General features: G+C 42.3%; 2 protein-coding genes across 5 annotated transcripts in view; both read left to right on the top strand.

The window, feature by feature from the left end:
* The first annotated feature begins 1,368 nt into the window (after positions 1-1,368).
* Positions 1,369-12,512, top strand: LOC118162900 (serpin B11-like). Of its 3 annotated transcripts, none has more exons than XM_035319337.1 (8): positions 1,369-1,618; positions 6,308-6,493; positions 7,512-7,628; positions 7,994-8,125; positions 8,879-8,996; positions 9,411-9,553; positions 11,116-11,286; positions 11,412-12,512. In XM_035319337.1, exons 2-8 carry the CDS (start codon positions 6,326-6,328, stop codon positions 11,811-11,813), a joined length of 1,251 nt encoding a protein of 416 aa, XP_035175228.1. In that variant the 5' UTR covers positions 1,369-1,618; positions 6,308-6,325; the 3' UTR covers positions 11,814-12,512. The 3 variants fall into 3 exon arrangements, with proteins under 3 accessions (XP_035175228.1, XP_035175230.1, XP_035175229.1); XM_035319339.1 differs by lacking the exon at positions 1,369-1,618 and adding an exon at positions 4,112-4,156; XM_035319338.1 differs by lacking the exon at positions 1,369-1,618 and adding an exon at positions 4,164-4,289.
* A 9,645-nt stretch (positions 12,513-22,157) lies between these two features.
* Positions 22,158-23,220, top strand: part of LOC118162901 (serpin B4-like) — an 8,351-nt gene continuing 7,288 nt past the window's right edge. The window contains exons 1-2 of one of the 2 annotated variants that reach the window (XM_035319340.1): positions 22,158-22,228; positions 22,799-23,006. The gene's annotated coding sequence lies outside the window, so the exon portion shown is untranslated. The remainder of the gene's footprint in view (positions 22,229-22,798; positions 23,007-23,220) is intronic. The other variant, XM_035319341.1, reaches the window with a different exon arrangement.

Here is a 23,220-nt window from a genome sequence, read left to right on the forward strand (position 1 = left end):
AAGACAGAATTTGCACCTATGGTGACACGTCCTGAGGCAAAGTGGTTAAGCGGATGGCGAGGGAGTTCTGAGGGAATATACAGAGTAAATAAAAGCAACAGGTGGAGGAACAGTGTTACTAAAAGAGGGACAGGGAAAGCACAGAGACGGGAAGAAGGAAAGTAGTGAACAGTATTCAAAAATAGTCACTGGAAAATAGCTAGGACTCATAAAGGCAGAAGTAGATAAGAGATACTGAGAACAGAAGAGGTATGGCAATGTACGGAAAGGAATACAAATAAATTCAAAATTAAAAAACACCACCAGCAAAAAAAAACAAATAAAGAGACAGATAGAAACAGATAAAGAGACAGAAAGAAATGAGCAAGAAGACTAAAAAAAGCCCTACAGAAACATAAAGGAGGGAAAAGCGAATAAATGAATAGCAAATGGAAGAAAAAAAAAAAAGGGAGAAAAATAATACAAGAAGAAGAACGCAAAAACGCCCATTTTATTACCATATCTCAAATTGTTTATGAATCCCTCTTTTCTGTTGGGCACTGGAGCCTTGGCAGCTGGGCTGAGACCTTGGCAGAAAAGCAGGGAGGAGCAAAGTCGGTGGGAGATGGGCTGGAGGGAGAGAGTGTTCCAGCTTCAGCCCTGCACCTGGAAGGGCAGTGTGGGAAGGGCAAGACAGGGCTGGGAGACCTTCTTCCTTCTTTCTCCTGTCTCCCCTTACCACGTCTGATCCCTCATATATCTTATGTATCTGAAAAAAGATGAGGAAGGAAATGCAGAAAAAAATCAGGGTTGCAAAGCCACGTACAGCCTGAGAGGACTTCATTTTAACCCCTGAATCCTGCTGCCCTAACCCAGTGTTGCAGCAGAGCTCAATGGTGCTGATGAGGAGAGATCAAATACTTGTGCAGCTCCATGCTTCCCATCTCTTTGCTCGCGTCTCACTGCATGCTGGGGACATAACCTACATGATCAGCCTCTCCTGGCCTGCTTTCATTCTTAGCTCCAAAGATTTAAAAGAATACCCCCTGGCTGGGGATTCCTGTTGCAGTTCAAGGAAATACTTCTTCCCCTCTCTAATTAAAATCCTTCCAAACACATAAAGCTGGCTCTGTACTGAGAGAGAAATGGCTGCAGGCAACATAAAGCTCACGTGTTTCCCATTCATGTGCTCTACGTCTGCCAGTGAGCTCAGCTCCAAACATGGGTTCTCTGAATCCTGGCACGAACCCTGCACATCCCAGTGTCCAGCCCAGGTCCCACCACGTTAACAGGGGACTATATGCAGCAGTACAGCCACGGATCTCTAGTATTAATGCCAGCTGAAGATGACTTGGCTCTGCAGTCAGGAGATGTTGCCCGTAGATATCTCCTGCCAAACTCGCTGGGCAGCTTTGAGAGAAGTGCTGTTTGCATATTGCTAGATATAGGTTTCCTGGTCTTCTGCAGGAAACTGCACGATGACATTTGCATTAAATTACAACATGCTGCATTTATCAACAATTGGTTAGAGGCTGAACATTCCCACAAGAGAGTGGGAGAAGTTTATAATACGATATTCACAGGGACGTGCTCCAGGTCTCAGCTGTCGTGCTCTTCATTTAACCTCTTTGGCAAGAAGGTAAAAAATTATTTTTGCTTCAAAAATAACTTGTGATTTTTTTATTTTTTATTTTTTTTTCCTTTGGCAGATCCAAAGCAGTCTAAAGGTTGGTAAAGTAAGCATAATGCTTACAGATGGGACAAAGAAGGAGATTCTTTTACAGGCTAGAGGCAGCAAAAAGACAGTGCTGAAATTCAGGTGGCTTAAGAGCTACCACAAAGGGAGGTGGTCCTCGGTGGGAGGTAGCTGGGAATTCACGAACACGTTCCCAAAGCTATCAATCAAGAGATGCCTGCCTAAATTTCACAGACTTTTGAATATAAAATTTCCCCAGGGCCTCTCTGCCTGGTCAGAGAGCTATAATTGCCACGGGACTGATCAGCTAAGTGGTTTATACCAGAAGCAGGTGCTTTTCTCCCTTTTTTTCAGGTCTCCAGAAGGGGTGAGGAGCAGGCTGTTTCAGAGCACCCCTACCCACTCTGGTAGTAATGGGCTTCCCAGGAAGTGATGGTGCTGATGACCTGAGCAACCTCACCCACAAATTGTGGGGAACACATGAATTTTTGCTCTTTGCTCAGGTTTCTATGGCACGAGAAAAAGCCTTGAAATGCTCACAGGACAAGAGAGGGCATGCAAGTTGTTGGCTGGGTGCTTGGGTGTTTCCTCTGCACCCTGGTCCCCGCTGACAGGATTATGTTCTTAAACAATGACTACATATAACAGGGAGGGTGGAGTATTTGTGTGTTTTGGTAATGGGGATGCTAGTCTCCACTATCAACATATTCGCTCCTGGCTTTGGCAGCGGTGTTTAAAAGCCTGCTGAGAAAGAAGCCTATGCAACTGCACACAGGCATAGCCAACAGCTTGCCACTGTACGGCCCGTAACAGGCCAACGTACATCCACGGCTGCTTATGCAGGAATACTTGGCCTAGAAAGAAGTAGAAGAGATACATCCTGGAGGTAGAGATGTATAGCAATAGAAGCAGCCAGAGAAAGCCCTTTCAGGTATAAAAGCAGCAGCGTTGTGGGCTAAGATGTTTGGAAAATGGACTTGGTAACATTTCCCTTGAAAAGTTATTTTTTGCTGAAATGTATTGGTTTATAATTTAAAGCATGTTACTTTGGGAATATTTTTTGTTGCATGGGGATGACTAGAATTTCTGTATTACAGAAAATTTCATTTTTCTTATGTGTTGTTTGTCCCTTTACCTCCAAATGAGCAGAGACACGTGGAAAAATTTTTGTATGAATGGTCATGAAAAATTAGAAAGTAACTTGTACCAATCATAGATTTTGCATGTGAAGAGTCTGTATTCTCTCATGTTCTCCTTTTCTAGGATAGACACATGTCATTTCTGCCAATTCTCTCTTCCTTTTCTTATGAGAAATAAATGTGCATTAAAGCACCTTCATAGGAGGCAGAGTAAATAAGCACGCCATGGGAATTATCATGCAGCACCAGGGAAAACAAGTTCCTTCTTCCTTCACCTTGTATTAAATACAGAATTACCTTAAAAAAAACAGGCTACCGATCTTCTAGTATCCACACCTTCTTTACTGCCTCCTCCTCTTGACTGCATAATATAATCTAATTCACCTGTTAATTATGACAGTTTTGAGCACAGCTTTTCATTCTTTGAGTTTTTTTTTTTCTTGATTTCATCTTCCCTTAGCTTAAAACAAACTCTAAAGAAAGAACAGAGTGTGTATAGCTATAGAAAAGGAGTGCTCTCCATTTCAGAGCCATGGAAGAAGTTTTGTCACCTTTACAGGGCTTCTGGTGTACGGTTGTTTCTTTGGATGGAGGCTCTTTTCCTGGGTAGCTTCTTGTCACGTATAACAGCGCCAGCAATTTCCATCTGCTGGACTGTGTTAACACAAACGAGCCATCGTGCAAAGCATCTCCCTTCATCAGCTGTAAAGCTGCAACCCTGCTTGCTGTCTCTGCACTATTGCTATAGTTCTGTGCAAACACTTTCTGCAGAATGGCAGCTATGATTTTCCTGGAACACTTCTTTTGATCTTACCTTTTCTCTCCTTCCTCCTCCAAGCTCTTTTCAGGGTAACATTTCCACCATCGAGGTGTTCTCCAGACTCCACTATCCTCGTGGTAGCTCCAAAGCTCTCACTGACTGAATGATTACACAGACTACGCGCATGGCTTAATGATGTAAAATTGCACCCTCCCCAGATTTGCATTAGGAAAGTTCTCTAGTAAGAAAGCACCTCCTCCAGCCCAGCTCCCTCCACTGTTGTGTTGGCTTTCCAGGGCAGCCCTGCGAGTAGTTCACGCTCACAAAGCTGTGCAGTTGGCTGTAATGTTTGCACCTGGACTTCACTCTCAGGACAGTCTGCTGCTCTTTCTAAATGAACAGACACCTCTGTGTGCCAGATGCTTGCTTCTAAAACTTGTTTCCAGCTCCTAGGCTCTCCCTCTGTGCTTGGCAGTAGGTGTTCTCCCTGCAGGGTGGGGTGGAGGTGCCTCCCTCCTGCTGAGGAAGTTCATTAACTTTTGTTGTCTTCTTGACTCCTCCTGAGGTCTGGACACACCTACAGTATGCATCATGACCTACATTCACAGTAAACATTTTCACAGGTCCATTTTAGATCTTTCACCGGCTGTGAAAGTGGAGCAATGCAAACTTCAACACCAAAGAAGTGCTGAGTTTTGTTTTCAGAAGGTTACAGGTAATAGTTAATGAAGGTGGAAGAAAAGAGATGTTATTGCTGCAATGCCCTTTTCTTGTGGTAAGATGACAATGCTGTTAAAAGGAAAATGAAAACAGCACTTCGTCCAAGGCAACAAGCAGCAGAGCTGGTGCTCTACGACTGCTGTTTTCAGACTTAATGAGATATAACTCATGTTTAATTTTCTTGTTCAGAGTATCTGTTTAGTGTTTCTCCTCTGTTTTGCCTGTTTGTATTAGGTCTTCATACAAAACACTTCTGGACTTCAGGGTAAACCAAATGTCTCAGTATGAAACGTGTGAACTTTTTATTTCAACATCACAGGTTCCTTCCACAGAGCACCAGTCAGAAACATGGAGAAGCGCTTATTATCTCTGCATTTGCCACACGTGGCACCTTCACATACTCAGCAACTTGACTTTTCAGCTCTTCCAAGCCACCACAGCAATTTTCTCTGGGGCTCAGTTCATTCCCACTGTGTGGCACTTGCTGCGAGCTAAGATGGTTTGTGCAGGCAATTGCAGCAGCTCAGCTGAGCCACAGCAACTTGTTACGCCCTGGTAACTTCTCCTGGTGCCTGAGCCCTGGCCTCTCATGCAAGGTTTGTGTCTGAGGGAGAGTCAGCGTGTGCTCTGCATCCTCGGCACAGGACTGAGAAGGAGTGCCTGCTGTGCCATGGCTTTCTGTGGGCAGTGGGCATGATCAGCTGGCTGTGCGCTCACCCACCTTTGCAGCTGAGAGGAGCTCTGGCAGCTTGCTGTGGACCCATACCCAGCTTGTCCCAAAGCAGGCTGAAAGCTAAAGCCAGCCAGACCTCTGTTGTGGGAGACATGAGGGCTTTTTCTCTATACTGTGGCTGGGTATTTTCCCCTAAATAATGTATCTTTCTGGAACACAGGCCACAACTACTTATCTCTACGTCTGCAAACAGGCATGAGTACATGCTTTGCTTTTCATATTTTTCTGGTGTGCTGTCCAGAATATCACTTGCTAGACTCTAAAAATGCTGTGGTTCTTCTTCTTCTTCTTTATTTTTTTATTTTTTTTTATTTTTTTTATTTTTTTTATTTTTTTAAATAATATTTTGAGAAAAGCTAGTGTGCTCCCACTGCTATCCACACAACAGCTTTACAGTTCTTTCCCTAAAGGACTAGTAAGGGCTTTCTAAAACCTTGTTTTTTTTTTTCAGATAGCTTCCTGCTTGCAAGGACCAAGCTGGAACTTGGCCCCAAATTGTTCTTAACAGTGTGAATTTAATATAAATGGGCTATGGGAAAGGTATCAGACAGCTGTATTTCTAGTACAAGAGAAAAGTGTTGCTAGGTCTTGTCATGTAATTGAACAGGAACACACAGCCGAGTTCTTCCTGTGTTTGGAAAGTTTCATCACTTATCCTTCTGAATCTGTGGTTCCTGGCAAATCTGTGGGAACAGAAAAAGTGTATTGCAAACTGTTCATGTTTCCATATGTAGTATAGTCTCCATAGCTGCTAAGGATCCCTTTTCATATATGAAAACTTTTAATTCATAGCAATTTTATTTTTATAAATCTGTTGTTTGAATCTATCATACCACAGCTCAGGTAACCAGATGTGGTTATATGCCTGGATAATTTCTGTCACCTTAATCTGTCACTAATCATTTGCTGTTACAAGAGGAAAGAGTTGATAGGACTGTACACATAACTCCACTCTGTAGAAGGAATATCCCCAGCTGACTGATTTCAATATCGCAACCTCTCCCTTAGAGAAGAAATAAGATACACCAGGGGATAAGAGAGAAAAACAGTCCTTTCTAACTGTGGGTCCCTTTCCCAGACCCTGCTGTGTCCATGTGAGCATGGACTGGCAGACGTGTGCAAAGATTGCTGTTTCAGAATTTAGCAAACTTCAGTTATTTAGCAACCAGCTATGGGATGATCCTTGTGCAGACAGAAGCTTTGCAGTGTGATCTAGCTAAGCAACAAGTGCATTACATTTCTCTCTCTCTCTCTCTTTTTTTTTTTTTTTTTTTTCCCAGTCAACTGCTGGCTTCACAATGAGCTCCATTTCTAGACCAATTACTGAGTTTTGCCTTGATCTCTATGATAACTTCAACCAAACAGCAAAAGACCAAAACATCCTCTTTTCTCCAACAAGCATCTCTATCGCCCTTGCCCTGATCCATCTAGGGACAAGAAACAACACCGCCGCTCAGATAGAAAAAGTAAGTACCAATGAAACACTCTGAGATGCTTCCACCTAGCTTGCTGTTCCCTTAATGGAAATGCTGGGCATTGCAGCACAATGTGTGCTTAGGAAACAAGCATGAACACCAGCTCAGGTGCTGTCTTCAGAGCCGTGCTCGGAGTGCCACGATCCCTGCCATCTGCCTGTATGAGTTGCCGCATGCACTTGTGCAGACTCAGGGATGTGGGGCAAGAGCTGAGTGCAGGGAGGTGGTACACCACAGCTGGGCACACTGGTCTTTCCCCAGCCTGCTGCCAGAATGTCAGCCTCGGTTTCAAAATTTCGGGCAGGTGCTTTCTCTTGGGGTTGCCAGGAGATCCCTGGAAGTGTGGGTGCAGGCAGGCAGGCACAGTCTGACCGCTGGGTCACCCGCAGCCAAGGGAGATGTGTCCCCCTTGTGAGGTTCCCAGAAACTTCTGCTTAAATGTATAGGAAATCAATGGAGATCCAGTATTCCCCATAAAACAAACAAACAAACAAACTTTAGACTTTGTAAGTTGCAACATTATTATTATGGAGAAGTATCTGGAAATTTTTCAGTGAGATATTTGCACAGTAGAATCAAGGACCGGTTTCATCAAGAGCACTATGGTTTTGGCACATTTTCTAAACTAATGAAAAGATTATAAATGATTGTAATAGGCAAGTTTTGTGTGCAAAGCAAAGGATCTTTGTCTCTCTACCTGAGGCAATTTTTTGTTTTGAAATTTTAGGTAACTGTAACAATAAAATGCAAACCACACATAAACATTTTGAGGTGGAGGACAGCAGCATTTTGGGGACTAAATGCATGTTTTTGCTGGTTCACTAACAGAAATGGGAATTTTAACATGAATAAGTGGACAATTTCAAGTCTGTCTTTTCAGCCTGACTGAAGCTGAGAAAATATCTTTCATAAAACACCATTTATCCATGACAGCACAATGAATCTTTCTAACAAGGAAAATGCATTTATCCCAGTTACAACTGCCTTAATTTGGCCTCTTCAACTGTAGGTGCTCCACTTCAGCAATGCTGTGGGAAGAACGGGCCTTGGATCTGACCTTGAGAGTGCAGCCCCAGAAAACAAGCCAGAACCAAGCCAGGAAAGACGGTCTTCCCTCTCCTCCCAGGTAAGTCCTAGGATGCGTAGCACAGGAGCCTTTTCTTCACGTCATGGTAACCAGATATAAAGCACCAGAGACTTCCACTGGAGGGAGTCAAGATCACACGCAGAAAGTCTGTCTGATCTGCTCGGAAGTGCCTGACACAAGGCGTTACCTTCTTACGGGCCAGGCCTTCCATGAAGTCAATACCAAAGCCTCTGGACAAAGGAGGATCAGGCTTCAAAATTTAGATTAGCTGAGTATAGATTAACTGGATTTAAAAATCGTTATTACAGTAATTGGACCTATAATGTAACCTAATTAGGATGCAAATTAACAACCAAAGCTATATTGAGGAATCTTTACAATTACTGTGTTTGAAATATTCCTAGTGCAACACAGATGGGAATCTTAACCACGAAGCGTTCCATGCACTGCTTCTGCAACTACAAAACCTTGGCAAAAGCTACGTGTTAAGCCTGGTCAGCAATCTCTTTATACAAGAAAAATTTGAAGTGAACCAGGTAAGTTACCTATATCTTATGACTGCTGTGGCCTGACCAAAAGCTTCCCTGTAACCATAAGCCTCACTGTTGCTCCCTCATGCGTATTTTTGAGCACCTGATGTTCTTTTGGAGCTGTGCCTCTTAGGGCTGTTGGGAAAGGAAGAGACAAGAGTGTCAGCTTGCAAGGCTTCTGTTCAAAAATAAAAAATCAGCCTGTGGATATCAATGGCTATAGAGCAAAAAAAAAAAATAGAGCAGGAGGCTTTTCACTTTTGACATATGTCTATACTCAGCCAGAGGAATGACTATGGCCAAAAGTGGCCTATTCAAGCTATCTGCGAGATGCTTATGGGATATCTTGCTCTTTATATCTTTGCTTTGCTGTTTTTTTTTTTTGTTTGTTTGTTTGTTTGTTTTGGTTGTTGTTGTTTTCTTCTGAATGATTTGGATACTGAGCATCAGACAACACATCTTGCACTTTCTCTATTTTTTTCCTGGATCCCAGGTATGTGGTTTTCCATGGCTTTCTTTTAATCTATTTCCTTTTTTGTTTGTTTGTTTGTTTGTTTGTTTGCCTATGCATTAGAATAATTATCTCTTCTTCAAAGATTTTCGGAATAAACTTCTGATAATTGATGTTTCCAAAGCAAAATTTTGTCGTATGGACTCAACAAGACCAGCACCATTTCTAAAATAGTTCTGAATCATTGATTTGTTTGGAAATGGAAAAAATGCTGAACAGACTTGACTAACTTTTATTTTGTTTTACAGAATTATCTAATGTGCAGTAAGAAACTGTATGGAGCAGAGCTGCAAACAGTGGACTTTCAAAGGGATCTTGAAAGAGCCGTACTAAAAATTAATGCTTGGGTTGAAAATAAGACACAAGGTAAAACAAAGCAAACCCCAAAGCTATATTATCAACATCTGTGCAGAAAGTCAAAACTTCACAGCTGAGCTCAGTGCAAAGGGAAAGATATATTCTGTAAACATAAATAAGTGATTAATGGTGCTGTCTTCTTTCCAATGGAAGGGTGCCACCTGGCAAGTATATATTGTTACTGATGGCCCAGAGCTGGGTAGGACAGTGGTCCCATGCCCCTTCCTGCTCCAAACAGGCCACTGCCAGGTAATGTTGCTGAGGAATTTACCATTTGTTCGCCTATGTTGTCCCAGTCCTTTAAACAAAGAAAGAGTTGGATTTCTAAGGTTCTCCAAAGCTAACTTCACAGACAAGTAATTAAATCTCAGTCCAGAGTCTTAACAACTAACAAATACTTGTGTTTTCCAAAATTTCCTTTAGGTAAAATCAAGGAACTCTTTGCTTCTGGAATGATTGATAAGAATGCAGTTCTGGTGCTGGTGAATGTAATCTACTTCAAAGCATCCTGGGAACACAAGTTTGAGGGAAAAAATACAGTTCAGAGAGATTTTAAACTGAATCAGGTACATCTGCCTCATGTAAATCTCAACATTATTTACCCTGGACACTGTGAGCATTGTCGTAAGCATAACCAAGAAGCACAATGTCCAGGGGGTTCAGCTGTGCTGTGAGGAAGGGGTGAGTGTGCTGGGAACTTAACCTGCCTCTCCTGTTGGGCAGAGATGGCAGGAGGGCTTTTCACAGGAAAACATAACCTTTACTGAAAAAAACGTGCAAGCCTCAAAAATTGCAACAACTCAGGGTTTTGCTTCAACAACTGGCAAAACACAAGTGTAAGCCCTGATCAGCACTTTTGAACCAAGCAGTCACTATATGGATGGAAGCCAGTTCTAAAATCCCATTTCATACTGGCTCCAAGGGGTTGTCCTGGCTTTAACAAGGATTGACCATCCTGGTTCAATACATTTTAACGTGCACAGGTTAAAATAAACAAACCAAACAAACTAGGCCAGATATTAAGAAGCTACAAATATGCAGACTGAATTTAAAAATAGGAAAATTTCTCATAGCGTATTTTGATTTATTTATAGTATTTGCAATGTTTAAAAGTTTGTTTTCAATACATTTTAATTTTAGTCTCTTTTTCCATTTTTTAGTCCCTTATGTATATCATCAAAGCATTTTCTGTTTAACTCGGGTATTGTCAATATGACTGCCAAGAAAACTCCTTAACAAGGACATTCTTCCAAGTATTGTGCAATTTAAGTCTAACAGATGTCTTCAAAAAAGACATTCAACCCTTTTTCTTTCATTTAATTCAGTTTTAAATTCTTTCCATATGTTTCACCAATATTCTATTACTTCTCATCCCCAACAAAAACAAACAAAAAAAGACAAAACCAAACAAATCCACAAAGAACACAGATTTAGTTCTGATCTTAGGTTGAAGAGCTTTGTATGGGTAAAAGTCTCTTTCATGTGTTCCTTATTTATCAACACAAAAGGCCAGGAAAGTATATACTGCTAGTTATAGTGTTGCATTGCATTGTTAAGAGGACAGTAAGAAACTGTAATATTGGTGACTTATACTTGTGACACATTTTGAAATATTTAAGATGTGGCTTTGAATACAGAAATTGAAAATGGCCTATAGCTGAGAACATGTGGAGCACTGCTGCAGTCAGAGAAACTATGAGATAGAGAGAAGCTCGATATATTTTTCTTCATATGCTAGTCAATATTAACAGGTTTTTTTTTTTCTGAAAATGTCATCTACTAATATGCTTCTTTCACTGCTTTAGAAGCTAGGTAAGAAGTTAGCTAACAGTAAAATGAAACCTGCAAATCCAGACAGCATCAGTTTGTTTGGCTGTACAGTAACAGTATTAAGCCACTTCACTAGCTGATCAATTGCAGGAAAATATATATATATATTTTCCTGTTTCTTTTTTTCCCCCTAGGAAAATTTACCCCTTTATATATTCATGTCAAAGCTGATGTTTTGTGTGCCACTGTAGATGCAAGAAAATAAAGAAAAATGTTTTGCCTAATAGCAATTACTGCTGCAAACCCAGACTTAAGTTTTAAGTTTTATTTTAAATAGAATTAATTTTCTTTTGAATAGAATGAGAGCAAGCCTGTGCAGATGATGTATCAGAAAGGTACGTTTAAATTAGGTTATATCGAGGAACTGGGAACTCAGGTGCTTGAACTGCCTTACGCTCAGAAGTCATTGAGCATGATCATCCTGCTGCCAGGAGACATGGCTGATGGCTCTGCTGGTGGGCTGGAACAGGTAAGGCTGGGGACTGGGGCTAAACTGGCCTGAATGTTGGTTGTCTGGATTAAAGCTGGACAATAATCTAAACTTTTCAAAGCTGCTTACCAACTTTAAACTCTTTTAATTTCCTCATCTTCTAGATTGAAAGCACAATGACCTATGAAAATTTAATGCTGTGGTCTTCTTCAGAGCGTATGTTTGAGACAACAGTGGAGGTGTACCTCCCCCGTTTCAAGCTTGAAGGCACCTTTAACCTCAATGAGGTATTAAAAGCGTTGGGAATGACTGACATCTTCACTGAAAAAGCTGATCTTTCTGCATTGTCACCTGTGAAATCTCTGGTGCTGTCAAATGTTGTCCATAAGACGTATGTGGAAGTCAATGAGGAAGGCACCGTAGCAGCTGCTGCTACAGGAGCGGTCATTGTGAGGAGGTCTCTTCCCCTCACAGAGGTGTTTATGGCTGACCACCCTTTCTTATTCTTTATTAGGCACAATCCCACCAATACTATTCTTTTCTTTGGTAAACTCTGCTCACCTTAAAATCAGGGCCATTTTCTAACATTGCAAGAAATGCCTGGATGAAAATCAGAAATACTGCTTTTTCCCCAATGTGTTCTTAATCTTATGAAAGCTAGCTTGTATTTCAAAGTAATTACTGCAACCAGTTTATCTTAGAAGTGTCAACCGGATGCTCTACTGCTACTCTTAATGAATGGCAAATATTGATCTGAATCCAGAGTAGGAGTAAATTTTCCCTTAACCTCACTGGATATCAAGAACAATTTGTTTCCTCAAAGTCCACATATGCTCCTGTATATGTAAGAGTTCTCCAGCACAGCCATGTGGTGTAGTACAGCACCTGCCTGGAAAAGGTGGAATTGGTATGCTGCTGCCTGAGAATTGTTTGTGATGATTATCAGTAACTGCCATTAAAAACAGAGTAGCCTTGCTCTGTATTTTTTGATTCCTGGCCTGGTGGGTCCTGGTGAGCAGAAGGGTGCTTTGGAGATGCTTTTTCCTTATCTACACACTTTTTCGTTATTTACACTGTGGTGAATCCTTTGCACAGTGGAGATCTCACCTTGATAACTACCTTTCCACAGCAGTTACATACAAGTAAGAGATACTTATTTACAGCAAATATACATATTTACTGATAACTGTACCATTTTCTCCCCTGTGATGTATGCTGGATCTTTGTGCTATTTTGTGCTATATAAAAATGTTATGCTAGAAGCAGCTTTGGCTTCATTTATTTATTTAGATATAAGCCTGCATCTAAGGTGCCATCTTACCAAATATAATGATGGTATGTGACACGTACACCTTTCACAAGCCCTGGATTTTTTTGTGTGTGCGTTTCTATGAGGATCATTGCTTTTTTATAACAGTAGGAATACTCAGGGAAAAGACAGGATTATGCCCTTATGGATATCTCTAGAAGGGAGATTATTACAACGGTAATTGTGTATGCAGGAAGGCAGGGCTCGGTTCCTCTTTTTACAGGACTTTTTCTGCACTCTTTTGAAAAACAAAACAAAACAGAACACACCCTTACAGAATTGCAACATGGCTGAGGTTGCAAACATCCTCTGGAGGTCATCTTGTCCAACCCTCCTGCTCATGCAGGCTCACCTAGAGCAGGCTGCTGGGGTCCATGTCCAGAGGGTTTTTGAAAATCTCTGAGCACAGAGACTCCGTAACCCCTCTGGACAACATCTCCTAAATTCCCCATGTTCTCAAATGACACCAAAGAGCATAGTGTCTACAGCAATGAGGTATGAAAACACACATTTCTGAAGAGGGTTAATTTTCCCGTAGTAAAAAAGACTGCATTCTATTTGGGGAAATATCAAGTGATTTCAGTCCCCCAAAATAGGATACAGTCTAAAGGACTTCCTTGAAGTTACTGACGTGGAAAGCTGTAGCCTGGAACTGTCAAGAAATTTGTTTTCTTCCTTGTGTGCTGCTGTCTGGTGAATTTTAATGATCTGAGATTCATTTATAGAGATAGGTTTCTCTCCTGCTGTGAGGAATGAAGTTTTGTAAAGAGCAATATAAACCCAAGAAATCACAGTTAAACTTAACATGGAAAAAATTTAGTTTGTGGGACAACTACAGAAAAACAGAATTTGCTGATGACTGACAGGAAGACGTAACTGCTAATTTGCTCATTTAAGATGAGTAACATCTTCCTCAGAAAACTTCTATATGAGGTTTAACAAATTACCATTTGCAACTTGCTTTATGACCCATAAAAAGGAAAGCATACATTAGCCATTAGTCATATAATTGAGCGTAAAGCACTCTAAAGTTCTGCATTCACAATTGCAACAGTTTACGTACCATGAATTACCTGGGGCTCTTTGGACAAGAAAGTCTAGGAAATAGAAGTGAGTGATGTTTGAGTAAGAACAGGCCAATAATAGAGTCAAATAAACAAACTATCCTTACTGTATAATCTGAAGGTGTGGTACAACGTAAGCCGTGGTTCCCCAGGTTGCATTCACATTTCTGTTCTGGAGGCTGACGGCACAGACTGCCTACTAAGCTATGTTTTTATTACCTGAAGTTGTCATCACATAGTATTTACGTACCCTGAGGAGGTTCTGAACACCACAACCTCAAACATCAATGATGTTTCTGAAAAGGCAGGGGCAGGGATTCCTGTGATGAAGTGTCAAATGCCACAGGGAGAAAAAAAAAATCCCTTTATTCCAGTCTTTTCGCAGAAAAGAGCACCGTCTCAAGCCCCCAGCATAACATTTTTCAGCCTCCCTGATTTTCAAGAACTGAAGCTGAAGTTTCCAATGACCCTGTATGTGCGCAGAGGGAATGGGTCTGTGCTCACTGCTGTTTGATAACACAGGAGCTTAGTTATAAAAGTGAAAGAAATATAGAGGGACTTTGCAATAAGATTCCTTTTAGTACCAACTAAGCTGGCACTTTTTCTGGGGTGAGCAGTGGGGCAAGTCTGCCACAGCAAGGGGCTGCAGCTGGACTGTTTCTGCTACCTGTAGTAGCAGCCATTTTACTGCTGCCACAGTCTCATGGATTGGGAAAGGTAGGCTAATTCCATGAAGAAGGAAGAGCTTTATAGCCTTTTGGCAGTTTAAAACCATCTGTTTTGTATGAGAAACTCCCTCTATACCGCTGTGTGCCTGGCCTGGGCTGGCTGCTGCCAGGAGACCTTAGCCTTGAAGCCTGTCTGCAGCTGCAGGAATGGGCTCTGGACGCAGACCAGGATCCAGAGGGGCAGGCGTCCCCTTTGTGAATGGCTGGGCTCTGGCCTGTTTGCTGCCCTGCCCTGCGCCCCACGCTGAGGAGCAGCATGCCACCCCTCAGCCCCAGGTCTCCACAAAACCTCTTCACCAGGGGGCCCATCCCTTCACCCAGCGTCTGCAGCCAAATACACATTCATTTAAAAACATAGCCACAAAAGTCACATGGTGGGGGATGAGGTGGCCAAAACTGTGGTTTGAGCAAAACAGAAGGGGAACCCCTGCCCCGGTGCCCCAGGTGCCCTAATCCGGTCTGGGGTGGTGGGATGGGGCCTGGCTGCCAGGCCCTGCCTGGCCCACGGGGGAGGTCCTGGCCCCCACAGCACCCTGACCTCCTGTGATCACATTTCACTAATTCTTCTCATAGATCAATGTCACTACTACCCCAAACAAATCCTTGCTTAGGCTGGCACCTGTAGCTTCTAAAGGCAAAGGGTGAGGGAATGGAAAGGAACGTCTTTTTGTCAAACAAGGTCTCCAGTGCCATATGTAGGTTTATCTTTCTTAAGGCAAAGCATCTCACTGCTGGGCAGACAGCAAAGCATTATTTAATAATTCTCCTAGGTATTTATGTTAAGCTACTCCTTTTTGCTTGGATACACATTAATCTGCCCTAGTAATGTTTGCAGTTTGACTGCATTTAGTTTTCTGTTTTCTGTATGCAAATGATCATTTCTGCAAATCAAACACATTGCTTTGTAATGTGCATTTGGCATGGTTTATTTGTGGAAGTGAAGGTGTAAAATGTCCTACAAATGTGCATTCTGCACAAGGTGCTATTCTGCTCCAGCTGTGTAGCCAGTCACTCAGGAAAGGCATTGAGATAATCTTGACTTATATTTTCCATATTTATTAACATTTTGTCTCTTAGTAAATCCTTGATTCTATTTTCTTGATAAAGTGCACTCTTTTTCTATATGGTATTATAATTGCTTATAGCAGGTACAACATCATAGTATTCATATTATTTTATGAAAAACAGATTCAGAAATCAGACTTCCTGACTGTAATTTTCCATGTATATGTAATGGAGAATTAGTGAAGAATATGTTTAATATCCAGAATTATAGATGAATTCAGAAAAGAAGAAGCTGAACACTCAACATAAGAATGTGGCTGTCCTAAACAAAACATAGGCTGGCTTTAAGCACATATCTCCCCAAACCCATCTAAATGAAAATTTCTCTTTTATTATGCATGTGTAAGTATCCAAAATTTGTAGGGATTTTATTTTCACCTTTTGTAAATTCTCTAGCAGCTGGCATTTTCCTTTGCTTGCTCTGAACTGCCTTGATGTGAGCAATGAGGTGCTTTTCCCATGCTGAAATCCAGGAACAAAACAGACTGAAGCACAGGTCTTTGGAGAGCATCTAGTAAATGAATTCAAAGCATGCCTGTTCAAAGAAGGCTCCCTGAAAATGCCATTAGAGCAGACTTCATGTTTTTAAGTGAAAGTGGTACATAACTTCTGCAGTGGAGAAATCATGTGGCTCAGGAGGTGAAGGACCTATCTTCAGTGAGTCCTATATCCTTGATGGAATTCAAGCCTGCATCTTCCAGAGAAATGCACCAAGCACTGTCAGGCACTAGGTTTTAATATAGACTCAGTGGAAAAAATACACAGAAATACACACCCTGCTTTTGAACTTCTGCTCTAACTTGAATGAATGAAACTTAATGACCCAGGTGGGAAATTCAAGGACTGATAACTTTACAGTTCAGCATCTAGGACATCTACTATATGAGTTCTGGTTTCCAGTCTCTGCTCCTAGGACTATTGTTGTAATCTAGTAATACTTCAGCAGAAAAAAGTATCCATACGGGTCAATATCCTAACAATAATAGAGTACTATTTTGCTCTATATCTTTCTGATAGCATGAATATATCTTTCTGATAGCATATCTTTCTGATAGCATGCCTTAACTTCTTAATAATGCTCACAATACTTCTATTGTGAGCTCCTTTTATACTCTTCAGAGGGTGCTGTGGTGCTGCTTTTCCAACCAAATCCTCAGGCATGAAATGATGTGTTCTTAATTCTGAGACAGCATGTCACTGCTTTTGTGTAAGAGCACTGTCATCTACACAGCTACCAGATGGTTTCACATCACTCCCTCACTTGACAGATACAGTTTAGAGAGCCCAGCTTTTCCAGACATGTCCTATCTGTTTTAAACATGATGGGAAAGGTCCTACAGAAGGACCTCTTTTGCATATTCTCATCAATGTCTTCTTATCTTGAGCAATGCCTTGCAAAGTAGCTGTGCTGAGCACATGCCTTAGGTACACAGGATACAAAATTATGTCAGTGCGTCTCCATCTCTTGCCACGTCTTGTGCCTTGCTTTTCTAGTGTGTTGTATGTCATTCATGAACTAAAAGCACAAGGCAGGGTAATGCAGCAGCACCACCAGGAACTTACTTGTCCTACAGGTTTATTTATCTCATTCTGCCTTCTAAAAATAGTATCAGATGGAAAGTTGTGGGGCTTTTTGTGGGTGGTGTTTTTGTTTTGTTTTTTAGTATTGCTGAAAAACTTTTCAAGGAAAGCTCTTCCACAAAGCGCTAGTGTTTGAAATGTGCACGAACAGCCACACTCCTTCAAGACTGTAAAATGTTTGGCTTGGAGAAAGATTGTTCTATGTCTGTAACATCTCCTGCTGCCATTCCTACAGCCCTCATCCTACACAGAGAGAAATTCTCTTAGTGAATGACAGAAGGCTGACCACTGAGGGGAAACACTTTCTCAATCCAGAGTTTCATGATGGGGGAAAGTCCCCTCTTAATAGCATATCCCCCAGCTCCTGTTTTCTGAATACATCAATGTGATGATCATGTGATATCTGTACTGGAAATTAGCTGCATTTTGCTCAATTAAGTCAGCTGCTAGTCCCCTGTGAGAAATACACTACTACATCTGGAGCACTGCTGAGCACAGATGCCTGTCGGCCTAAAACAAATGCAGCACTCAGACCACAACCAGCCTCCAGACAGCTGGTGGAGAGAATATTATAAAACTGCTTTTGCTTCTCCTGAAGCAGAACAGCCTCTGGGACTGAAAGCTAAGAGGAAATGTTTTGGTAGTGTGATACACGTTTCCTGGCTCATGAATGACAATGATTAGGAAGGATCCTGGAAAACATACCCAGGGGCCTTTAGTGTATCTCCTGTGCCTCCAGCCAGGAGCAACTCCTCCTTGATGCCCTTTTGGCTTGTTGTTTTGTGCAAGCCATCCAAGACGTTTAGATTTAGAGCTTAATGATATGGTTTAGTGGAGGACTTGTTAGTGTTAGGTCAGAGGTTGGACTAGATGATCCTGGAGGTCTCTTCCAACCTAGACGATTCTGTGATTCTGTGAAAAGTGCAGTGACAATGACCATGGAGATCAATAAGAGCCTGATGAGCCCCATATGCATTTCAAGCCCAAGGCAAAACCACATGTGCCTCAAGCTCCCCACACACTTCTGCTGAAAACTGTGGTGAAAATCTAGTGGTTAGGAGTCTAGATCCAAAGCTGGAATAGAGCAGCATATCTCCAGAGCTGAGCACCCCAGCTGCAAGTGCTCTGATTGCAGTGTCCATCTCTCTTTGGCGTCATGGGGACAACCCATGTGCATCCCTGGGGAGACCCTGGAGCACTGGTCTGAATTTAAGAGCTGCTTCAGCACAGTGCTCTGTCTTCAGGCAGAGAAGCTGCTGGATCACCACTGGAAACGTTGCACCTCCCTGGGAAGGCTGGGGTTAAAGAAGAAAAGCATGCTGTACTTATAGTTCCATCATCTGCCACAGGAGGATCAGGGCTTCCTGGAGACAACATTACCAGAAGCACACAAATCCTTCAGTGAGAGGGAGAAGTGCCTTTCTGAATACTGTGAGTCACTCTTATTTTCTGATATATATATATTTATATATATATATTTCGGTTTCTCTCTTCCTGTTATTGTATGCTTCTGGCAGATACTTGGCACATCTTTGAGACGATTCAGCAGTGCACACTAATGAGATGCAGCCACATCTTTAGGGTGCGTCCTCCCTGGGAGGAGAAAAACATTTTCTTTCTCTCCCTACATGTTTCAGAGGGTGAAAACCAGAAGATCCTGGATCATGCCTTCCACTCTGTTGTGGGACAGGAGAAGCCAGGCTCCTGGTACCCTGCCTGTCAGCCCTTTATTTCCTCAGGCACTCTCCTTACTCAGAAAAACCTGTGCAGAGAACCTGACTACATGGTGTTGTTTCCCACTTTGAGACAGGACACCAACCTCCCTCTTCAAATAAGCAGCCAGAGCCAGTTCTTCCCAGGAAAAGGTAGCTCTCTCAGCTCTCACTCTCTTTGGGGTAGGGTCAGGACTGGAAGGAGACCTGGGACAGGAGCAAAGCGTGTCATAGTGATGCACGGGTGCAGGCTGTGGGACTTGTTCTCACAGGGACAACTTCTGCGTTTTGTGCGTGGGGAAATTCCAGGCTTTAGGAAGCCAAATTCTCTGCTTGAGTGAATAACTTCGTCCATCAGCAGAAAGGAATTTGGTAATTTCTTTCCCTTAAAAGGCAAAAGGAGATAAATGGCAAGGCAGCAATCTTGGAATTGCCGGGTAGCTTATGAAATTGCCACCTCAACCTTGGGAGGCAGAAGAAGGCATTTCCACATTATAGTTTGGCTGAGACTTGAAAATGCAATTTGCTGGCTTCTCTGTTGCTTCTTTTATACAATGTGCTTCATGTTTTATGCAATAATCAAAGGGAAAAAGGTTTTACACAATCGACTTCAAAGAAGTACAGTGTCTGAAGGCTGAGTAATGCTACTAAACTACGTAGTAGTCCTCAAAGATAAGGAAAGTGTTGCCTACACAGCCATATGACCAGAGTGTCCAGCCTTTAGAAGATAAATTAAGGGCATGGATGTGGGTATGGAGCAGACCAGGATAGGTCAGGGTACACCTAGAAGGGAGATTTGTACAGAGGTGGATGTTGGGGCCAGGGGGTGGTTTGAACTTTGCTCTGAAGTGCTAAGTGTGGTCTGAAACCTGCTTCTGGAAGCATGTAGGTGCTTGAGGTGCCTGGGAGAGGCTCCCCATTTCCAGCATGGTGGGTTTGGACCATGCAAAGGTTGTGAAACGAATTCCATGGCTGTGCTGTTGCAGGCCTTGGCCATGCAACAGTGAGCAGCCAATGCCACGTTCTGCCTGGACTTTTTCAAAGACCTGATCAAAGTAAAAAGAAATGAGAATATCTTCTCCCCACTGAACATCTCAGCTGCCCTGAGCATAGTCCAGCTGGGTGCTGGAGACAACACAGCAAAAGAGATGGAGAAGGTAGGTGCCTTGCAACCTACCTTCCAGGAGTTGTTAGTGGCAGTTTCCATGTAGAAATGAAAAAGGGGCTGGAACCTTCTTTCTGTGGTAGACATCTCCAGACCATATTCTTCACAAAGAGTGAAGCAAAAGAGGCAGGTGGCAGCTACAGTTCTCAATACTCTCACTTCCACACACACTTGTGCGAGCTGCAGCACCTGTGAAGCTCCTGTGCAGCCTCGATGCCTTCTCTGTGTGTTCTTTTATCTGATTACATAGGTTTACATTGCATTTACATTGCAGGTGCTTCATGTTCATCAGGTGCTAGTCTCAGCCAATCCAGGAACCAAGAACTACACTGGAAATGTGAGATAATATCTGAAACATAGACTAGACTAGACTAGACTAGACTAGAATAGTTCAGTTGGAAGGGACCTTCAAATATCATTAAGTCCACCTGCCTGACCAGGGCAGGGTTAACCAAAAGTTAAAACATATTCATGAGGGCATTATCCAAATACCTCTTGAACACTGACAGGCATGGGGCATCAATCATTTCTCTAGTGACATTTTGGTTCGTGCAGGTAAGTGACAACTACTCAGCACAAGTTTATATGATTGGGAAAAAAACTTGTCTTCCCTGGTTCGTAGCAATACCTGGAGTTCACCAGGGCCCTGTACCATGCAGAGCTGGAAGCTGTGGACTTCATTTACGCTGCTCAAGCCTCCAGAGGGAAGATGAACTCTTGGGTGGAAAAGTGGCAAGGAGAAACAAACAAGAAACAAACAAGTGGCAAGGAGAAGGCCCATGCTTGGCTGCCTGGGCAGGGTGCATCAGGAATGAGTGGGAAGTCACTAACTGGTGTCTGATTCTCTCCCTTTTCTGCAGACATCCATTTTGCTTATGTCTCCCTCTTCCCGAATCAAGCAGCATTCAGAAATGCTGTGGCGTGATTCCTTTTGCTTGTGGCTACCATAAAAGCAGCTTGGGGCATAAGAAGGCCCCTAGTTCCTGGGAGATTTGACTCCACAAAAGCTGCAGATCACTTCTTGCATTGAAGAGACGATTCTCTGAAGGGTGAAGAGACGATTCTCTCAAGGGAGCTGGCAATGGGAGGACTGTGCCATCATCAGTGAATGGTCAGATGAAAAACCTAATTCACTTTTGTTTGTTATTTTAAAAGGAAAATTAAACTGCTGTTCCCTCCTGGCTCTAATACAAAGATGCTAGCCCTTGTCAGTGCTATATACTTCAAGGGGCAATGGGATTCAAAATTTGGGAAGAAAAACACCAAGAAAATGCCTTCCAGGCTGAACAAGGTACAGCTGGGACAAGAGTTGTGGGAAGCAGGGGAAAGTCAGGGGATTGCTTATGACCTGTTCTCTGCTGGCTGCAGGGCAAGTTGTCTGGAATAGGCATGGGGGCCCTGTTTATCCAAGCCATGGCCCTTTACCCTGTGGACAGAGTGGGAAAGCAGCATCTTCTTCCCAGGCACCTCCGTGACAGAGGTCATGTGAAGGCAAGCTTTGGTACCTCCTTAGAGAGGCCACGTTATAGAGAAGATTTTGCTGAGGGCACACCAGCCTTTGCTAAATCTGGCGATGGAGATAGTCATTATCATTTAGGAAAGAGTGAAAGAAGCAGCAAAAACTAGAGTGCAGAGAACAAGAAGGCCTTAGAGTGTCTGTTACGTCTTTCAAGGAGTTTGAACCAATGCCCTGAGCAGAAGTATGCTGTGGTTTGAGGAGCATTCATGGAAAAAGAGCAAGACATCTCAAACAGTTGGTCCCATGGGGTTTATTACCTGCTTTATTCTTTTTTCCCTCTATTACTGTATTTTAGAAAAAGCACAGGAATATACTACACTAAGCCACTCTCTAAGCTGCATATTACTTACCTAGAAGGGACAGGAAGTATCAGGAGACTACAAAAACAGCAAAAGATGTTCCTTTCTGGGAACTAATTCCCGTTCATCTCTTTCATTAATTATAATTTAAGCACTGACAGAAAGTGGCCCACTTAAAATGATCCATCACTAAATGGAGCAATTCAAACTGTAAGGGAAATAAACTCATGAAAATTTTATGACTGATATGAAACTACCTTCAGAGCTTCCTAAACAGAGAAGCCTACTGTCTGATTGGGTTGTTACCTAAGTATATATTAGTAGTGATAACTAAGCACTTCTTAGAAAACACTGTTGTAAGCACCTGTGCTTGCATACACACATGCAAATACTTACCCACCCACACACCATACCAACGTAAATGTGAAGAAAGAATTATTATTATTTTTTTTTTTTTGAAAATAATGCCAGAAATGTACTACTTCTTATAATTATATTGCTCTGTCCTTGTTGCCTATGCCTTGCTGAAGCATGGTAAGGTAAGGACCAGAATTCCTCAGAGTCACCGATGAAAATGAGGAGCAATAATAAGTCCTGTGTTAAACTTAGCTGATAGATCAATATTTTGTGGAAAACCTGCCTGGACAAAAGTAGTCCAGCTTTTTTGTAAGCACATCTGCAGCATGCAAAGGTTTGAAAGAAGACTGTGTAGGCAGAGTTTTTCTATGCTTTGCCTCTCATGCTGTGAAAGCCTTCCCCGTTTACAGTAGAAATATCAGGAATTCCCTGCAGAGGAAAAGACCTGGAAAAACTAAGGAAGGGCAGTTGATACATGGGGAGCTCCTGCTGTGGTGTCTGCAGGAAGCACAGCATCCCAGGTGTACCTGGGTTAGTCTGCATGTGATGTATGTGATATATGTGATATGTGATATATGTGGTAGTCTGCATGTGACACACGGTCTGAGCCACATCACTGCAACAACTGCAAAGTGCTTAGCTGCAGCATATGTAACATGTCCACGTGACATTGTTGTTCTGTGCATGCACCATGCCTGTTCTTCTAGGGCGTCATGCAAATGAAAGCAAACTACTCTTTTCCAACCTGTTAGGCGTTCAGAAAACTCTGGAACAAATGGCTACGTTCCTCTTCTCCATGAAGGATAAAATTTCCAGTTGAAAAAGAGAACAGGTAGGTAAAAGTCCCTGGAAGGCATCTTCAAGAAAGAAGTGTTCAGCAGCATGGAACTGGAGCAGGCAAAGGGAATTGCCCTACCTCTCTTCTGGAATCATTGCCTTATGCCACAATTGGCCAAATAGGTACTTCAGTAATTCATAATCTATATTTTTGTTTCCCTTCCTACTGTTCCACCTGCAGAAACTTTAATAATTAATTTCCATTACACAAACATCTGTGTTTGAATTTGGTGGTATAATTTGTAATAACAACGTGCATCAAAGTTTTTAGAATTTATTTTTACAGGTAAAACATCTGAAAATTCATTTGTTTCTAGTAGTTTTCTTTGAATAAATA

This window comes from Oxyura jamaicensis, chromosome 2, assembly GCF_011077185.1.
Source record: "Oxyura jamaicensis isolate SHBP4307 breed ruddy duck chromosome 2, BPBGC_Ojam_1.0, whole genome shotgun sequence".
In the NCBI taxonomy this organism is placed as follows: Eukaryota; Metazoa; Chordata; class Aves; order Anseriformes; family Anatidae; genus Oxyura; species Oxyura jamaicensis.

Bases quoted from the DNA above. Each gene is read 5' to 3' on its own strand.
- LOC118162900 (XM_035319337.1), top strand. From the start codon at position 6,326: ATGAGCTCCATTTCTAGACCAATTACTGAGTTTTGCCTTGATCTCTAT. The intron at 9,554-11,115 runs GTACATCTGCCT...TCTTTTGAATAG, and splicing joins GAGATTTTAAACTGAATCAG to AATGAGAGCAAGCCTGTGCA. The intron at 11,287-11,411 runs GTAAGGCTGGGG...CTCATCTTCTAG, and splicing joins CTGCTGGTGGGCTGGAACAG to ATTGAAAGCACAATGACCTA.